At 42.2% G+C, this 20,918-nt stretch overlaps 1 protein-coding gene and 1 pseudogene across 1 annotated transcript; both read right to left on the bottom strand.

Annotated features, from left to right (window-relative positions):
• Window positions 1-12,267: 12,267 nt before the first annotated feature.
• On the bottom strand, window positions 12,268-15,144 carry LOC146449818 (uncharacterized). The gene has a single exon (XM_085101064.1). The coding sequence runs from the start codon at window positions 15,142-15,144 to the stop codon at window positions 12,268-12,270; it is 2,877 nt and encodes a 958-aa protein (XP_084957190.1).
• A 755-nt stretch (window positions 15,145-15,899) lies between these two features.
• LOC146449817 (uncharacterized) lies at window positions 15,900-17,668 on the bottom strand (annotated as a pseudogene).
• Window positions 17,669-20,918: the final 3,250 nt, after the last annotated feature.

Here is a 20,918-nt window from a genome sequence, read left to right as displayed (position 1 = left end):
TAGTAACATTTTAACTAATTAGAGCAAAACAAAAAATTAGATCACCAGAACCTCCACTGTTTGTTGACTCTCAGTGGGCAGTTGCTGTAAAGGGAGGAAATTCTACAGTGTACAAAAGTGTACATAAATGAAAAAATAGGGAAGATAACGATAAAGTGGAACGGAGGAAGGCTTACTACCTCTCGTGAGAGTCAATTTCTACAGGAGCAGGTCTAGCCCTGTGAACTGTGTCAGATCTAGAAACAGCCAACTCTCTCATAAGCGACAACCCTTGGTGCACGACAAATAAAAAAAGTGGTCGCTTACGGGATATATCAACAAAATAAGCCTAATGCTGGACTGATAAATTAATTACCTAAAAATAATATATATATTTAGCCAAGCCTAAAAGCGGAGCTCCACAATTGAAGTCTGCTTATTGTATGAACGTAATAACCTTATGAGTTCCTCATCAATTCTGCAGTTATATGGTACATTTTTAATGCACATCCAGCTAACTGCTCATCAACAATAACAATGTAAAACAGAGGGCAAAATTACTGAATGCTGATTTGTTGTAACAGAGGGCAGTTTTTCGTAATTTTCCTTTCACCGAGGGCAAAATTACTTACTCCTGATTGGTCAAGCGGCGAAAATACTCGCTCCTGATTGGCTGAGCACGACAGTTTTACATTTTGTTGGTTTCTGCATTTTGTGTCCAAAAAAACAAGTTCTTTGAGGTTCTTTCGAAGTTCAACTCTTTAAGCCGGGTTCTTTGTCCTAAAAATACATGGAAATCAAGTACTGCAGCTAGGAGGGAAATTCCTAAAGGTTAATTTTGGCGTCTCTCACAAGAAACAGCAAAAGATTATTTGTGTCAAAAGCTAAAGACTTGGATCGGATTGATTTTATTTTGTTTGGTTGAGAAACTGAAATCAGTCATGGCATCCAAGTGCTTTCAACGAACGATAACCGAGCATGAAAGTGTCCTTTTGATGGGAGGAAGGAGCAGGAAGAAATTACTCCGCAAGTTTCTTCTTTGGATCCATGGTTTGCTATTTTAGTATCTATCTATGTTCGTGTGATTTCTAAGCGGTAGGAAGCTTCACAGCGCAGGTGAACAATTAATTGATGCCTAACATTTGATTTATCGTTGTTAGTTTGCTCCTGAATTAAACTTGTATTCTCTCTTAATTACATGTGTTTAATGGGAACTGTTCTCGTCGGTTTTGTTTGTTTTTTACGCTACGAAAAAATTAAATAATTTGTTCATTGGTTTGCTTGCGCCTTCGATGAGTGTTTTACTGACTGTTTTACGAAGTTCCTTGATAGTTTTAACAACATTTTGCCCTCTGTGTTATAAAAGCGGAATTTAAATGGCTCAAAATGATATTTTCTGTTTTTATTGTTTTTAGTTTTTAAGATGATCGAGGCAAAACGGTTTGTGAACAGCCAACGCGCGCTACCGGCACTGTCACTGTCTAGTAAATTTTGCTTATCAAGAAGGCCGTACGCTATAAACCTCAGAGAAAATGGATACACTAACCAAAAAACACACTTCAAATATATCTTTGAGTAATAAATGAAAAAAGCACTGTGATAATTCATGGCAATAAGTACAGAAATAAACTAAACAACGATCCTTGAAAAATTCACCAAAAACAAGCGAATGGATGTTTTGCGTAAACTTTGTTTTGATGAAAATGGAATCACACTTTAACTTTACATTCGCTTTTAACGTTCTTTGAAAAGACTTTCAGTGAAAATTACTCACACATCTTAATCTTTGCGGTTATATCCTACTGTTTTAAGTATTTTTGTTTGTTCTTTGTCAAGATTGTCAGAAATATATGCGGGAAAAACTTGTCAGTAGTTTATGGCAACGATACAATGTTGGGAGACGTTTGTTTGACGGACTATTTCAGCTCAGAATCTAATTTTTTTTAAATGAAACAAAATGGAATGAGATTAGAAAATAAAACTCCAAGGGAAATAACGAACATGGACCGAAAAATGAGCTCAAAAGGCTGCTCTGAGGTTAAACAAGTTACAGTGTCAACACTACAAGAAAAAAATATCTTGCAAAAACAGCAAAGTTTTGTCAACAAAATCACATGAATATACTCGCCTCTTTGGAGAATAACCAGTCCTTTTATTCGATTGCTGATTTTTCCGTTCGTTTACAACGTTGAGTTTCACTTCAAGAGGAAAAATCCATCGAATCTTAATTTCATTTCATCGCGCCGGATTAGACACTGATTAGAGTAAAATATTTTATCTTCAAGATTCGGACGCTGTTTATGAAGTGCGGCCTCTAAAAGCTGCTAAAAGAATCGATTTGTTTGTCCCGCCGCGATCCGCCTTGCTCTTTCTCCCGCTGTTTGACGGCAAAATTGGACGAGATCAGAAAATAAAACTCCAAGGAAAATAATCAACATGGACCGAAAAAATGAGCTCAAAATCAAGAAAACAATATCTTGCAAACCAGCAAACCAGCAAAGTTTTGTCAACAAAATTGTATGAATGTACTCGCCTCTTCTGAGAATAACCAGTCCCTTTTTTCCATTGCTGATTTTTCCGTTCGTTTTACAACGTTAAGTGAGCGAAAGTTTCACTTCAAGAGGAAAAATCTAACGTTTCGTGGCGCCGGATCGGAGTAAAATGATTTCACTTCCAGATTCTGATGATGTGCCAGTCGATTTGTTTCTCCCGCCGCTAGTTGCCTTGCTCTTTCTCCTGCTGTTGGTCACATATAAAAATTGACTTTGTATCTTGTCGTCTTCAAAATTATTATTTTTGTTTTGTTTTTTTTCTCAAACGCAGTTGGCGATGCAACTTCTCGCCAAACAAACGCGTCCGGCAGCGCAGTTGGCCATGCATTTTCCGGCCGAAAAACAACCCGGGTTACAGCACATACGCTCATTTATGTAAGCCAATGTGAAATGAGACACTCAAACCCTGTGCCGTAACACGGGGTTTTTTCGGCACCCTTTCCTGTTCTTTCTCTCTTTGTTCGTCACTGATGTTTCGCCTGTTTGCTACCGCTCTTAATCGCTCTCTTTGACTTGGAACTTCGCTTCTTCGTCGCCTGTTTTCTCGATCTCTTTCTATCTCCCTTTCTTTGCTTTACATGTTTGTAGAATTATTCATAAATTGAGTTTGTGTTTTGCCGTACACGTCGTCTTCAAATTTTTTTTTTCTCAAACGCAGTTGGCGATGCAATTTCCTGCCAAACAAACGCGGCTGGCAGCGCAGTAGGCCATGCATTTTCCCGCCGAAAAAAAAACCTGATTTGCAGCACAAGGTTTGAGTGTCTCATTTCACATTGCTTACATGGAGGAGCGTACGTACGTACGTTGTACGGTCGGTCGGACGGAAGTGACGTCATAACCAAACCAAAATTTCTCGCACTGATGGGTTTACCAAAATCTCTTAGCTATGGGGCTCCGCTCGCGCGCGCCTTGCGGCGCGCGCGGGAGCTCCGCTATTACCCTAGCAGCTAAAATTAGGCAAATAAAAACTAATTTATTTGATTTTTTCAAATCTATTAATTCTTCTGACGAAATTTTGTGTAACATTTTGGAACAGATCACTGAAACAATTCCCATTTACCTACAGATCTAAATATAGTAATCTTCTCTGTCTGTAAACTGTCAGTCTGAGATATTATTTACTCAGATCATACGCGAATATTTTGGGTGGTCGCTTACCGGAAACAGAAAACAAAAGAATAATATGTCAAATTTCTGGCCTAAAAAGTGGTCGTGGTCCCTTAGAAATTTGAGTGGTGGTCGCTTGCGAGAGAGCTCTTGAAACAGTATTTAACTGAGAAACAAAACGGTTGTTGTTTACGAAGTGGTCGCTTTGAGAGAGTTGACTGTACTGATCCTCTCCGGGGTCAGCGAGTCGTCGGTTGCAGTATTTTCGTTTTTCGCTGCAGAATTTGTATCCGTGATTCCTCTTGATGACCAAACTTCAGGCAAAAGAGCGACCGAAACCTTCCTGTTTTGTTTGGACGTCGAATAGCCAATCCGCACAGACGCGCTTTCACATAAAATCGCCGCCATGTTTGTTTATCAAAAAATCAGTACTTAGTCTCGCTCGGCCAAATTTCTTAACTGGGGCGATCATGCAAACTCGGATCCAGGCCTCGCTGCTGGCCCCCCCTGGTTTTCCCGCTCCAATTGGATCAATTCTTTGGATCAGAATCTAACAATAAGTCACTGATTCATCCTGGTCGGCTTCTTCTACTCCGTTGTACAGCGGAAAATCTAGCGATAACCTCATCGGTTTTTTGTTTCTATTCCATTTTTCTATTTCTATTTTCATAGTTCAAAGTCTAGTAATAAGTTTCATAGCTTTTCCACTCTTTTCAATTGCTCAAAATCTAGCAGGGGTGGATCCAGAAAATCCAGAAGCCCGAGCAAGTCAAGCCCCAACCCCCCTCCCCCCTCCCCCTCCCGTAAACATAAGAAAAAAAAATCCACCTTCGTGGAAATTCTGCTTTACAGCATTCTGGGAGCATTTAGGACCAGAACTTTAGGGTTCGGAGGGCAATTGCAAAATACGACTTGAAATACAAGGGCCTTTTCACATGGAGGTGGGGGACCCCGGGAAGGTGAGGTACCCCGCCTCGGTGGGGTTACCAATCTCTCCATACAATCTCTCTTTATTTCTTGATCGCGTTCACATGTGAAGTGGGGTACCTCACCGAGGCGGGTTGCCCGGTCAGCCGAGGCGGGTAACCCGCTTAGCTGGGGTGAGTTTTCTGCATGTGAATGCTGGAGGTGGGGTGGGGTGATGTTCATCCGGGCAATTGTCTCTGAATTCAGTACAAGCGTGGCGAGCTTTTTCGCAGATATCACCTTCAAAACATCGACAACAATGCCATTGAAGAAAGTTCTGAAGGAGTTGAAGGTGCGTTTGTCGAGTCTAATAACCAAGCTGATCTACCGGTCTTGGATGAAGGTGAAGTCGTGCCCGTAGAACAACGAAACGAAAAGTGTCTTCCATCCGCCATCTTTGTTGATATATGTACTTAGCGACCACGCGATAGCTTTTTAAATCTCATACCAGCGCCCCGAGGTTGCATGTGAAGGCCTGTTTTTTCTGAGCCCGGGTAGATGGGGTACCTCACCTTCCCGGGGTCCCCCACCTCCATATGAACAGGCCCTTAGTTTCTATAGTAAAAATTAAAGGCAAGTCTGCCCTCGTGTTTTTAAGAACGGTTTTCTGTAAGGACCGACTAAGCGTATACAAAATAGAAAAAAAAAAAAAAAAAAACGGTTTCCCCAAACTTTGCCAGAATAAAGGGCTTGGTGAACTACTTCTAAAAATATCAGTTTCGTTTTGTTTAGAACTTTATTTATTTTGGAACAATTTTTTTAAAATTGTACCCATGGAGGCAGGCTAAAATCACACCGAAGTAGGCACTTTTGTAAAAGCTCCCTTTTATACAATGAGCCTTTTCTAGAAAAGATTAACCCAACAGAAGGAACAATTTTATTTTCTTAGATGACTAGCGGCGTTAAAGTTAAATAAAACGTAAACATGAATTTTTGACCAGTTTTTTAAGTTGCGCCTTTTTACCGGTGATTATCACAACCTAATTTTGGCTAAATTCAAGGACAAAAAAAGTCTTTTGGTACATCGCTTTGCCCCACGAAACTACACTCCGAGAAAACATAATCATTTCAATTAAACATTGATCGAATAAAAAATTGGCGTAAATTAAACAGCGAGTTCTCAGAGCGTTTTCAAAACATGTCACTTCAGCAATTAAGAGCGACGTTTGACCTTTTATATCGAGGGGAAATATAAACGAGAGCTCATAAACCCTGACTTTCCTTCGCCGGAAGACGCTTACTTTTACTCTGCTGGCACATTTTGAGTAAAGGAAAACTACACATTTGAATTTGAAGCTATGTACTAGCAAGGAAAGATAATTTGAAAAGTAAAATTAGCAATTCAATTCCACTTTGCGTAGGCGGTTCCGATTTGTTTACCACGAAATTGCGATTTTATAGTCTGTTTAACAACACAAATACGGCATCAATTACAAAGTAAGCCTCATTCTACTGAATGATTAATAAATAGTTCTTACCTTAGAAATCTTTTCTTGACTGAAAAAAGACATAGCCTGTATTCATTGCAAAATTGTTAAGCCCGATTGCTAATGCACATCAGTTAACGATTAACCAAATAAAACCACAAGAATCGCACTGTATTAAATTGCACAATACCGGGACCGCACAGCTCGTTTTATTTATGTAATAGTGTTTCGTTTTTGCACTGTACTGTCCATTAATAATGAACTACCTTTATATGACGAACTTTGCGACTTGTCAGTTCTCCGTAACATTTAGGAAACTGCGATACAAATGGGAATGGTGTATAGTCCAGTTATCTAATGAAATTTTTATGGTCGAAGTCAAACTAATTGCAACAGAATTTCTGTCACTGCCAAATGATAGATAGTGGTCAACTTACCAACATAATAAAAGTTCCCCAAAATTCGTGCGGTGGAACATACTTAGATTAAGCATTGAAACTTGGAGTATGTACCACAGGATACCCATTTCGCGGAAAGTAATAATAAATCGAAACACGCAAAATAAAGTTCTTTTGGGTGGTTTTAAGCCATCTTGAACTACAATAATGTTCATAATGTACAAAAATGTTATTAACAGATGAAAATAAAATAATTAGATTAAAACATACGATTTAAGTGGTTCCAGACTCTAAATAACATGGACGCTTTGCAGTATCTAGTTCGTTTCGCTGCACTGTCTGTAAGTTCTGTACTCACGGACTTTTATTTTTATTACTGGACGTTTATGGTTTCTCTGCAATATCTACTTGTTCTATTTATAGCAGGGTCGTGCTGTGAGAAACGGTAAGTCTGATTTATGTTGTACATTGTATTTCAGTATCATGCATATTTAGGTTAATTTGTATATGTAAACGCATGTGGCCGAGAAAAATCTATGACGATTAATATCACGCGTGTTTTCAGAAGCGACGAGGTTAATTTCTGCAACTTCTGAAAATACAAGTGATAGTAATCCTTACTTTTACGTGGAATCATGCAATTACATGTCTATGAGATAGAGGGCAAAATAACGGTTAAAGTTTTAAAGCCTTTTTTCACTCAAAGGCCGCCCGATTCGGCGATGTAAGAAGACTTGCTCGACAAACTGAAGAGAGATTAAAGCGATTCAACAAAGTCTTGTTCCAAAAAAATTTTATTGTCTAAGAGCGAACTACAAATACATATGCGTTATTGACCAAGCGTGAGGTCAAGATGGCTGGATATTGGCCAAGTTCTTTTTTTGCGTTTTTATGGACCGAGACGAAGTCGAGGTCCATAAAAACGCAAAAAAAAGAACGAGGCCAATATCCAGCCATCTTGACCGAACAAGCTTGGTCAATAAAGGATTTATTATATGGCTTTACCATCAAGTTAAAACTACAATAACAAAACAAAACACGACATGAAACTGCTCTACTCGGAAAGAAATTCTTCATAGCCGGCCGGTGCAAGATTTATTTTCAGTGCACCTTTGGATTAGAATGTAATCGTGGAAAACAAGGAATCCTAAATTATCTTAGGGATCTAACTTTATAATGGCTTAAAGGAAGTGTACAATTATCGAGAACGAAAAATTTAGATTTTCGCAAGAGCGGGAAGATTTGAATAGAATCCGGCAAACTCGCCATTTTCAGGCGATCGCGCGGTGGCGTAAATAATAAAATTTGTTTACACAGTTTTCGGCTTCCAATCATTAATTCTTGAATGAAACAATAGATTTTGAGATCATATGCAAACATAAGCCGAAAAAAAGAGCAGGTAAATCAGAAAAATGGGCGAAACTTTGACAAGATTTTGTATTTTACAACAAGCAAGACGCGGCTGAATTAAAAACGTGAGCTTCTTCGGCGAACTTAAAAAAAATATTTGTCTGAACCGATCTAAACACTAACCGCAACTTCCACTACGTTATGATTTAAATGCATTCATTGCAAACCTAGAGAACTTATCAATTTGGCACTCGACTTGAGACAATAAGTTTTTCAAAATCAATTCTATCTAAAATACTACACGCAGAGCAACTCACCGGTTCAACTCACATTCATTGTAGCTGAAACGAAGTTTTAACTACACCAGGACGATTCCATTCTCTTTCCTTTCCTTTAGGTAAATGTTGAGAGTTTACCGAACTTCTTAGTGAGCGTTTTCCCCTAAAACAAGGAGAAAATCGAAGAAACCCCGCATTGTTGTTGGGATTAAACTTTCGATGCCAAGCGGACGGGCAACGGGTAATCCCGAGCGGGCAAGATAGCTCCATCTTGCCCGCTCGGGTAGCCAATCACAGCGCAGAATTTGACTCATCTTGCCCGCTCGCGGAGCCAGCCATATAATAAACGTTCTTAATTGCTATAAAAAAAGTCTTCTTAATGGATAAAAGACTGCGACAAATAAATTAAAGCGAAGGAAATGTCATTGTGGACGTTTCACCTCTTTCAAAATGTTCAAACAAGGCAAGAAACAACAAGTCTAAACAGTTTGGCAATTCGATTTCTTTCACTATTTTCAGCCTTTTTCTTCAAATCGTACTGCAGGTAAATACACTAATGCTTGATAATTCACAAACAGAATTAGTTATTGAAATATTAATATGATTTCTTCCAAGGGAATTTGTTCTACGAAGACGTACGCAACTACAATGCATCACGGATTGCTGCTTTTGCAGCGAGTCCGTAGACAATGGAAATCTCACGGTCACTTTGACGGAAAAGGGTTGCAGTAACGTTAATAGCATAAGCCAGACACTCGACCAGTGCACAGTCCAGGTAAAAACTGGCCAATGCGTACATAAGAAATGCCGTCTTGATCTCATTAGGTCCAAAAACACAGGAAGCCGTAATATTGATCAGAACGAAAGAACAACTATCGCTCGCCTCGCATGCGGATCCAACAGAGACTGTACGTACCTCCTTGGTGTCTTGTACTGACCCCACAGAGACTGCTAGTAAAGCTCGGAAGCCAACTAGTCAAATCGGCAGCAGTATCCCGCAGAATGACACTCCTTCACAGATACAACTTGATCACGTCCAAGCGGAATCGAGAAACGAAAGTGTTGAAGAAGATATTAAGGTGGCGAGAACCATGCTTAGACGGCTTGAAAAAGGCAAATTCGCAGTAGAGGAAGTTTGTTCTACAGAGGTGGTCCAAAGAATTTGAGAAAAGCTTAAACACGTGCAAAGTTCAATGAAGAATCAACGGACTGCTGTTCTGTGGACTGAATATATGGAGATGGTAGAAATACTGCGCAGATTCATAAAAGCCGAATGCACGGAAATTGGAGTCTACACCTCCCGTAGGTTTATGACCTGCTTCCTTATTTTGCCGCCGCTGGTCACCGACTCTATGCTAAATCGGCCTATATCTACCTACAAATGATCAATGAGCTTCAAAACACTCACCCAAACATTTACAAGAACTTTCAGAATGGACTTCATTGCGCACGGAGAAGGGATCGCTTTTGGGCGGAGCTTTCCACCGATTTGATGATTGAACAAGTTCTAACGCCCAGCGTTAAGACGAACCGTGGTTTAACTCGAGATAAAGGATTGTCTGAGATGCAGCCGCTTGTTTGGTTAATGTCAATGCCTGCTTGTGCAGAAGGCAACGACGCCATGCAGACCCTTACTGGTGATAAGTATTCACCTTGTTTATAGTATTATATTCGTATTTATGTTTCCACAATCAGTACAAATCAGACTGATATTCTCACTTTTCTAATCACAAGTATCAAACTAGTGAACAGCATAGGAACGCCACAGAGGCAAGATAGTTGCGCGACTATAATGACACCCTTGATCTAGTTGATTACCTTACCCAGAGAGATCTATTTTCTCAGGACCATGCGCTGTGCTGCATTGAAACAGGTGTCCTTGCTGATGAGGAAGTCAATGTCGATTAGTGCAAGGAAGTAGGAGACGAGATGTTAAGTTCTATGGTTGGCAAAAATGCACATGACGACTCATTTCGTAAGAAAGACCAAGTAGTTACCCTTACGTGCAAGACGGCTATGAGGTTAAATGAAGGCAACATCCAGGTGGATCCACAGTTGCTGTTTCAGAGATTGTGTTTTGTAGCAACTGGAGGACAGTATGACAATCCCCAATCGTTCTTTAAGGTTGAGATGTGCAGTTATCCAGCAACATTATTTGATTCCTCGCTCCTATCATGTAAGGCTAAAAAGCCCCTCCTGGCTGAGCTGTCTGGACTCGAACGAAGAATGAGTAAAAAACCAAGTCTACAGTAAAGGTTCACCATGTTCTTAATGGCGGCGCTCTCCTCCATCGTATTCCCTGGCCACAGGGCCTTACCTACACGGAAATTCTCTCGCTCTATCTACAACATGTCCCCAAAGGTACAGCCAGGCTACGGTAGTATTTGATGAATATGAAGAGGGGCCTTCCACAAGACTGCGCGCATCAAAGAACATCCGGTGTCTCTGGTCCATCAGTGAACTTTGAAAGCGACATGGTTTTCAACCTGAAGAAGGACGTGTTTCTGAGTAATACCGCCAACAAGCACCGGCTCATAAAACTACTTGGGGAGAAACTACAACTTTCGGGATGTAATATTATACACGCCCCAGGAGACGCAGAGCTGATGATAGTCCAAATGGCCGTTCAGTCCGCCAAGTCAATCACAACAGTACTTGTAGGAGATGACACAGACCTTGTAGTTCTGCTTTGTATCATGCTGATACAAGCGCTCGTGATCTGTTTTTCATTCCTCAGACAAAGCAAAGGTCAACGACGCGAAAGATTTAGAGAGAGATGAAAGAGACTGGGACCAGAAACTTGCGGAAATATTTTTGTTCACGCAGTTCTAGGATGTGTGGTACAACGTCATGAATACATGGCATTGGCAAAGGTTTGGCACTTAAGAAGATTACGAAGGATTCAGAATTTCAGGAGCAAGATGAGGTTTTTAATAATGAAGATTCCACAAAGAGTGATATTATTGCAGTTGGAGAGAAAGCCCTTGTTTGTCTATACAACGGCCGGTCTGACGAAAGTCTGGATTCATTACGATATTCGAGATTCTGCCAGAACATCACAATAGGGTCCTCGTTTGTACATCCCGAATGTCTCCCTCCGACTTCTGCAGCCGCGGTCTACCACAGCCTCAGGGTTTACCACCAGGTACAGCAGTGGAGAGGTGTTGCGCTAAAGCCACAAGACTGGGTATGGAAACTAGTAGATGGAAGTCTCCTACCAGTAAGAACTGCCCTAACAGCAGCTCACGTGTCTTTGTTAGAGATTATTAGGTGCAGAAAACATGGACTGGATTGCTCGGCTGCACGTGGTACTTGTAGAGGACAGAGTTGCACGACTTCCGCCTCACCAGACCTCAGCATTAACGATAAATGAAAATCACACAAATATCACTGGTAGATTAGTCCCCCCCCCCCCCCCCCCCCATTCCCAACCCACCGGAATCCCCCCAAATATCCAGTTTGATCAGTTTAACTAGATAATTATGTAGAGGTTACCAGATAAGCCAAGAAAATGATATAAATTATGAGGTTGTTTTTATTTTTTTTTGACCTGTTGAATTATGGAACACACCCTGTGCCTGTTATGCCAAACATCACTAGATGCTTGAAATGTTGCACAGTCTTCATCAAATTCACTGTAGCCGCTGCTAATCACTCAGCACTCTACTTTATCACTTTATTTGATATCTTCACCATTGCAAACTCATCCCGACGGTAAAAAAATCCGTACCAGAACGGTTCTTGAAATACAAAGATTAAATAAAAGATGTTAAAAATAATACTACAAGTAACGACATGGAATAAGCAACTGAGAAACAATAGAAAACGAACGACTAACACAAGAACGTACCTTATCGGTGATTCTACAGAAAATTAACCAAGACGGGAAGAACGGCGAGACACAACTATACAATACTGAAAATGATGCGCACACTGATAACTTATGCAAAGAAAACTGGCTTAAAAAGGGTAAAAAGGAGTGACAGAAAGGCTATTTACATACATAATGATCTATAAAGGTGTGGGGGCGAAAGGTATGAAAGATGTAGCACACACAAATAAAACAAAAGTAGGTGAAAATTAGCCGCGAAGAAAAAGCTATAACTCGCTGTAACACACCGGCCCCGAAAGGCGCATATAAGAAAGCCTTTCCAAAAAAACTAAGGTGTTCATAATGTCTGAGATCAGTTATTTAACATCACTGTCCAGGTTAGTCTCTTTCAAATAAAGCGCCTTCTAATAGGCAAAGTTTCCGCACGTCGCGTCGTAGAACCGAGGAGGCCGTCCTGACCAAGACCTGTCTCACGAAACCGTGCTTGTCAGGAAATACTTCTTGAACAATACCCTTCGGCCAAAATCCGCGAGGCGAAGCTTCGTCAACGACTAGAACCAAGTCACCAACAGCCAAGCTTGGGCGTGGACGGAGCCATTTCTGTTTTAGCTGAAGAGCCGGTATGTATTCGCGTATCCAACGCTTCCAAAACACATCAGCTAAATAATGTGCTTGCTTCCAACGCTTAGACGTATAAGACACGACATCACTGGTTTCTGTTGGAGACTGACAGACATTTGGACGAAGCAATAGCAACTTGTTCGGGGTCAAGGGTTCGAGGTCCTGCGGGTCACTAGACGGTGGCGTGAGAGGGCGATCGTTAAGGATCTTCTCAACTTCTGCCATGAAAGTAAGGAGAGTCTCGTCATTGACCAGTTGAACGCCTAAGAGTGAGCGGAAAATCTTGCGTATGGAACGGATTATTCTTTCCCAGACTCCGCCAGCATGACTTGCTAACGGTGGATTGAAGTGCCAAGTAACGCCTCGTCTTCTGAGACAATTGTCGATTCGGTCGATGTTCCATTTCTCCAAGACGGTGTTAATTTCTACTTCTGCTCCTCTGAAGTTGGTTCCATTGTCACTAAAGACTTCAACTGGTGAACCGCGTCTGCTGACGAATCTAGAGAACGCTTGTATAAAGGAATCGCTGGTAAGGTCGTGCGCAATCTCGATATGTACTGCTCGGACAGCTAAACACGTGAACAGACACCCGTATCTCTTCACATGACTTCGTTTTAACTTGACAAGAATTGGGCCGAAGTAATCCACTCCCACTGAAGAGAACGGAGGCGACTGTGGGGTTACCCTTGCTCTGGGAAGAGGTGCCATTACTTGCTGACATGGAGGAGCATTCCATTGACGACACTTCAAACACTTCCCAACAACACGACGAACAGCTGAATGTCCCTGAAGGATCCAAAATTTTCGTCTAATGCTGGAGAGGACTTGGTTTGCACCCACATGGCCTTCTGCTTCGTGATACTCTTTAACAATTAGGTCGGTGACGTAATTCTTGCCAGGCAGAATCATTGGGTGTTTGGCGTCGAAACTAATAGGTGCCCTTTCAAGACGTCCTCCGACGCATATGATACCATTATGGATGAACGGACTCAGCTTACGTAGAGGACTGAGGTAACCCACGCATGCGAATCTCTTTCTGGATGGACGTGAGAGGCTTGAATCTAGAGAACTTGCTGAACGCTCCTTGGACAGAATTTCTAACTCTTTCGGGAAAGATTGGGCTTGAATGACTTGAACTATTTCTCTTGTCGCACGGGAAATTTCTCCAACCGTCAAATTGCCAACTCGTGGTGCTTTCTGGGACACACGTGACTGAAGGTATTCTCGGAAACGTAACAACCAGGCGACGGATGCCTGAAGCTTGTTAAAGGAGGAGTTTGTCCGAAGTAGGCGCTCGAGGATGTCTTCTCTTAACACTAAGTGGATTTGTGGCTTTTTCCTTTTAAATTCTGGATCCTCTTCACAACAATCAAGTATCTGGAAAGGGGATTGTGGCCATTCACTCTCATGTCTGCAGAGGAAGGCTGGACCATTAAGCCAACTTTCAAACTTCTCTGTCTCTAGAATTGACAAACCACGGGGAGCGTAGTCTGCAGGATTGGACTGCGAGTCCACGTACCGCCACTGACATGGTGAGGACGCATCGTGAATTATCGACAATCTGTTAGCCACAAACGTCTGGAACCTCCTTGCCTCGTTACGGATGTACTGAAGGACTATAGTAGAGTCTGTCCAGAACACAGTTTTGTGAACTTGAAGGTCAAGCTCGTCTTCGAGGAACTTATGCAATTTCACAGCTACGGTTGCAGCGGTCAGCTCCATTCGAGGAATTGTGATAGTTTTCAAGGGTGCTACCCATGCCTTTCCAAGGAGTAATCCACTGTGAATATGACCTGAAACATCTACAAGCCGGATATACGATGCTGCACCGTATCCTTTCTCCGATGCATCGCTGAAGTGGTGCAGTTGAACATTAAGGAGGTTGCCAAACCCTCGAGGCTTCATACAACGTGGCCAGCTAACAAGCTTCAGTTTTGGAAGATTATCAACCCAACCACGCCACTCCGTTAGCTTCTCATCAGGAATTTGATCGTCCCAGCCGAAGTCTTGCTTGCACAGTTCTTGAAGGATCATCTTGGCCGGCAATACAAGAGGGGCTGCGAATCCTAGCGGATCGTACACACCAGAAACCAAGGACAATATCCCCCTTCTAGTATCAGCGACTTCTTTCTCGGAGACACGGAAGCTTAATGTGTCCTTCTCGACATTCCACTGGGTTTCCAAGGCTCGATCAATAGGCAAATCTTCAAAATCTAGAGTCATCACAGACGGTGCCCGCTCTGAAGCCGGTATAAACTCAAGAACTTCTCGGCAATTGCTTATCCACTTTGTAAGATGAAACCCGCCTTTGGAAAGCAAGTCCGTCAATTGGTGCACCAATCTTTTCGCATCAGGAACTGAGACCACCGACTTCAAGCAATCATCGACGTAGAAGTTGCGATAAACTGTGTCAACGGTCTGGACGTCAAATTCACTTTGATTATCACGTGCCGTTTTCCTGAGGGCGAAACTGGCACAACATGGCGATGATTTGGCGCCAAATAGATGTACTAACATCTGATGATCAACAAGGTTGTTTGAAGGATTGCCATCTTCCCACCAAAGAAACCGCAGGGCATGACAGTCGTCCGGTGCCACAAGTACCTGGTGGAACATCCGCTCTATGTCCGACATTAGTGCTATGGGTTCTTGCCGGAATCTGAGTAGAACACCTGCGAGATTATTCGTAAGATCCGGACCTTGGAGGAGCTGATCGTTCAAAGAAGTATCACGGAATCTTGCTGCGCAATCGAAAACAACTCTTACTTTCCCAGGTTTTTGGGGATGCAAAACTGGATGATGAGGCAAGTACCACAGTGGTTTGTCATCAACGTAGACTTGGTCGTCGGGAACTCTCTTGGCGTGGCCCCTTGAGATGTATTTTTCAACAGTCGATCTGTACTTCTCAAAAAGGGGGTGTCCTTTTGGAAACGTCTTTCTAGGAACCTCATTCTTCGTACAGCAACATCTCGGTTATTCGGTAGGCAAGGAGACTTGAAGCGCCATGGGAGAGGTAACTGATAGTGACCATTTCTAAGGCAGGCGGAACTCTCCAGAATGGCCAGGGCTCGTTGGTCTTCAATTGACGTGGCTTGCTTCACACTAGATAAGGACTCATTGAAGTCTGCGTCATATAACCTCTTAAGCTGGCTTGAGATCATCTCTTGGCCGCCACTAATAAAGTTGACATGCACTTCTGAACTCTTGCTATGTTCTAAAGGACCAATGAGTGTCCATCCAAGTAGCGTACGGGCTGCATAAGGCTGCTTTCTTTTACCGCATCTTTGTTCAAATACCCAATGGGCTTCAGGGTTGTCATTACCGATCAGGATCTACACCTTTTAGTCTTCAAGCTTTGGAAACTCAATGCCGTGTAAATGAGACCATCCTCAAACATCTTCATCGGTTGGTATGCTCCGTCTTGAAACCGGGAGATGGTTCACTGTCCACACTTTGTTCAAATGTATACTGTCATCTGACTTGAGAGCCTTGACGTTCAATTCCACCTCAAAACCGCTTCTGGATCGGTCTTTCTCGTTTACGGTTGTAAGAGAGAACGTCATAGGTTTCCCTGACAAGCCCAGGGTTTCTGCCAAACTATTGGAGCAGAGAGTGATATCCGAGCCATCATCTAGGAAAGCGTATTTCTCTACCTCGGGACTGCCATCCGCACCACTGACTCTCACGGGAACTATACGCAGGCTCACACGAGGTTTTCCGGTACCAATGGCTGCACACTGGCCTTCATCACTAGCTCTGTCGACGTTTACCTTCTCAGGGGTATCCACTGTGGCCCTGTCAGCGGGTTGGTTCGTTTCTTCAAGGACTCTGTCGCCAGGAGGATGCAGCAACGAGTGGTGACGTTTCCCACATCCACTGAAGAGGCAAGCTCTAAATTACCTGCAGCGCCTTACAAAGTGGTTGCTTCTCAGGCAGTTGATGCATAATCTTTTGTCCAACACAAACTTTCTACGTTCTTCATAGGATTTGACTCTAAATTTGAAGCATCTCTCGAGATCATGATTGCCATTGCAGAACAAACACGTAGTCACAGGAGCTTGCTTGTTTGCATGCTGCTTCGAGCCAAGAGCTTTCTGTGGACTCGGGATAGACGAGGTACCATTTAAACCTTGAGTCGCGAGAGTTGTTACTTTCACCGCAGGGGCATCGTCTGATTTTCTTCTTGCTCTTTGTGTAATCCCTTTGTCTTCATTCGGTCTAGTACCAACCAATTTTCCGAAGGCAGTATTGGCTACAGCGGCTCTCTTTTCCACGAAATCTGTTAGGTGAGAGAACTCAGGTTCGATATCAGCTTCAATCAACTTGCTTGACACTTCTGCCCACTTCGCCTGGATGTGAGGTGGCAGGCGCATTACAACCTTTCTGAGAGTGTCCATCGAATTTATATCTGCTTTGTATCGCATATGCTCAGAGCTCATAACGCAATTTCTCATGTCTCTCGCTAGCTGCGACAGCTTCTCGGCGTCCGACGCTCGGATTTGAGGTCCTATAACAACTCTTTCAATAAACGCACGCACAATGATGTGTTTCTGACCGATATTCTTCTGCAAGATATCTTTCGCTTCGCGGTAACCTTGCCCAGGAGGCAAGATAACACAGTTCTTGATGGCATCTTTTGCGACACCTGAGCAAAACTGGATCAGGTAGGACAGTCTTTCATCGTCCGCGTTAACTCTACGTTCCACATTGATTTCAAAGCTCTTTATAAATCGAGGATACTTCCTAGGATCGCCATCAAAGGAGATAACTTCTCTTTTCGGCATTTCGAGCCTTTCGAGGCCAGAGGACAAGTAGCGGACTGTTTTTTCCTGCTGTTGGCTCAAAAGGCGCTGAAGGTCTGAGGCTTCAATAACTGCTTCGTTTTTCCTATGATCTCTGGACTCTTTATTTGGTACGACTGCTGGTAGCTCGCGTGACTTAGGCAGAAAACCAGACGAGAATTCATGAGCTTGTCCAGGATCCCTTTCACAAGACTGAAGATATTTTCCAATGGCTTCATCAGGCGTCTGTTTTGGCAATTGATTAAAGGACTCAAATACGCGCTCGAAATCACTGCAAAAATCCACCTCGATCTGTGCCTGGTCAGCCTCAAATCTGGCCTTAAACAGCTCCTTTTCCTTGTTTAGACGCTGCCTCTCGTGCTCTAACTGTTGTAGACGACTTAGGAGCCTTAGTTCCTCTTCAACTTTCTTCACTTGAAGTCTGGCCTTCGCAAGCTTTACCTTGGACGACTGCGAAGCTTTGCTAACTCTCGAGCTACCACGTGAATCCCCGTTGAAAGAACGGGTAAGCCAAACTGAATCGTCATCTGGAAACGTATCATGCGGAATATCGCGTGAACTCTGTGGTGCTGCATCTCGAGGGATCTCGAGAAAAGGGCGTGGGATACCCTCGCGTGGGTATCCCTCGCGAGGACTCTCGCACGAAGAAGGGTGTGGCTGATTTCCCACGAACACACTGTCACGAGGAACCACGCGTGGGCCCTCGCGCGGAGCAGGATCCAATTCGGGACGTGAAGTTGCCGATTCGCACGACTTCTTAAACCACCGAGCAAATTCCTCGTCGAAAAGGCCTTTCGTTTCTATTTCACGCATATGATCTTGCAACACCCGTTCGTGTTCGTCTGAAACTGTCAATAACTGTAACAAATCTTTTGCCTTCGCGTTATACCTCATAAATAAACCGTCCAGCGTACATTTCTTGTCTAAAACTTCCACAAGACTTCCACTATTCGAAAACAACCACTCCAATTCTTTGTATGACCTCGTTAAGTGACCTCTGTAGGCTGATAACGATCGTCTAAGTTGATTAATCTGACCCTCATCCAACAACGCGCAACTCGACGTTCGCCGCGTAAATCCTGACCCGCCTTCTGCCATAATGGAACTTGATTCAGCAAGGAAGGGAAACTCCGCTAATAATCCGTCGTAACGATAAGAACCATGTAGCCGCTGCTAATCACTCAGCACTCTACTTTATCACTTTATTTGATATCTTCACCATTGCAAACTCATCCCGACGGTAAACAAATCCGTACCAGAACGGTTCTTGAAATACAAAGATTAAATAAAAGATGTTAAAAATAATACTACAAGTAACGACATGGAATAAGCAACTGAGAAACAATAGAAAACGAACGACTAACACAAGAACGTACCTTATCGGTGATTCTACAGAAAATTAACCAAGACGGGAAGAACGGCGAGACACAACTATACAATACTGAAAATGATGCGCACACTGAAAACTTATGCAAAGAAAACTGGCTTAAAAAGGGTAAAAAAGGAGTGACAGAAAGGCTATTTACATACATAATGATCTATAAAGTTGTGGGGGCGAAAGGTATGAAAGATGTAGCACACACAAATAAAACAAAAGTAGGTGAAAATTAGCCGCGCAGAAAAAGCTATAACTCGCTGTAACATTCACCAAACGTGCTATGCAAGTGATAGAAAAAACACATTTGCGTTAGCTAGTAACAATATTTTATCCTTTCTTGTAATTTAAGGACGGTGCCTACTATTGTTACTGCGCATACGTTCTGCGCATCGCAAGATACTCGGGTTTCCTATGGGTGGTGCCTTCTAATACAGGAACATTTTTGCGCGGCTTAAAACTATACGGAGAAAGCAGAACTTACTAAATGCTTTTGGAATTTCAAAAGAAAATTGGGGGTAACCATGCATTTTTCAGAGATAATTAAGCTTCAATTTAGGAAAAAATCCCATACATTGCTTTATATTTTGGCGTTTTTTAGATATGTTATTGCTTAATTATCTCTGAAAAATACGAGGTTACCCCCAATTTTCTTTTTGGATTCCAATAAGCCTTGCTAAGATTTGCTTTTCCCGCATAGTCATAAACTGCACAAAAATACTTCGGTATTATTAGGCACCGTCCTTAAGTTAACTTATCAATAAAAAATATCTTCCGCGACGTGGGTACCCTGTGGTACATGCTCCAAATATTACAATGTTTAATTCTAGCATGTTCCACCACACGAATTTTGGGGAACTTTTAGTATGTTAATAAGTTGACTACTATCTATCGTTTGGCAGTGACAAAAATTCTGTTGCAATTAGTTTGACTTCAAACCACAAGATGACTGGACTAGTAGGCTAATTCTACATTGTGGTAACCATTTTTTCTTTCTTGTGATCTTACCACTTGCTGTCAATCCAACGAAGTCTTAAGTGAAAAAAATATACAGAAATAGAAATAAATTCCTTGCATCACAAATAAGTAATAATTATAATGAAACAATAAAATACAAGCAAAACTATAGATAGGGATACGGCGACTGTCTCAGGTGAGTAGTAATATGAGGTGCTACAACTACCACACCCCTTTACAAGAGCTCTTAACACGGGAAGGGACTCTGTTTTGCGCCTTGGGTGGAATCCGTCTGTAGACGCCCCAAAAAAGTCGCAGATACTCTTTAGCATGGCTAAGCTGAGTGTTTTCGTTCTGCCTTTTTTTTATTTAACCCTCCCATGATTGATAATATCTGACGCCTTGTTTCCCAGCTAGATGCGTTTCGGTAGGACTCGGCCAGTGCTTTAAGATATATTCGGTCTTCTTGTTGTTCGCCGATACGTACTTCCTTCTCAGCTGAGCCAGACTTTCTAACGGCCTCCCAAATGTAGCCCGTGTCTCCTTGGGCGATAACATTAAGACCAGCCACAATATTAGTGTTAGCCTTTAAAACATCGCTTGCCCTAGTACGTTCACCGACCTTCTCCCATCGCTTTAAGTATGGTCCGACTGTATCAGCATTACAGGAAGGAAAGAAATAATTCAAGGGTGCAGGTCTTGTGGCCTGACAGCTTGTTGGTAGATCGTCGCCTCTAAAAGTCTCGCTACTGCTCACTTGGGAGTCGGGTTGTTAAAGGCTAGTGTCTATAGTCGTATTGAGTTCTGAATCGCCTAGCTGAGAGTACGAATGAGACGTGCTTTCGTCTCCTATCGACAGGTGGTGGATTGAGACATCAATTTGAGAGTCCGGCTGAGACAGAATATCGTTTTCTATCGTCAGGTGCTGCATCGAGTAGCTAACAATTTCTACAACTTCTTCCTTGCTACTTCATCTTTCTATATGTGTTACAGAGGAAAAAAAAGACCTTTGTTCACAGATAAGAATGTGTATGTATTACATATCACATACAAGTATATGAGTATAAATTAGTATATAAGTACGTATTGTATTATTATCGTATTATATGGCTCTGCATAAGTTAATTTAGAAGTCAATCCTGACAACAGAGTTTAATTCATGTTTAAGATGTTCTGTAAGTGTAATAGCTATATTATATACCTGTGCGATATCTTCTGTTATCCGCTCTACTGGCTCTGCGACGTTAGGTTCTCCCAGGGGTTCTAAACCTTCT

Source organism: Pavona decussata, unplaced genomic scaffold, assembly GCF_977016875.1.
Source record: "Pavona decussata unplaced genomic scaffold, jaPavDecu1.1 SCAFFOLD_574, whole genome shotgun sequence".
Taxonomy (NCBI): domain Eukaryota; kingdom Metazoa; phylum Cnidaria; class Anthozoa; order Scleractinia; family Agariciidae; genus Pavona; species Pavona decussata.
The sequence above is the reverse complement of the archived record's forward strand: the minus strand, read 5'-3'. Positions and strand labels throughout refer to the sequence as shown.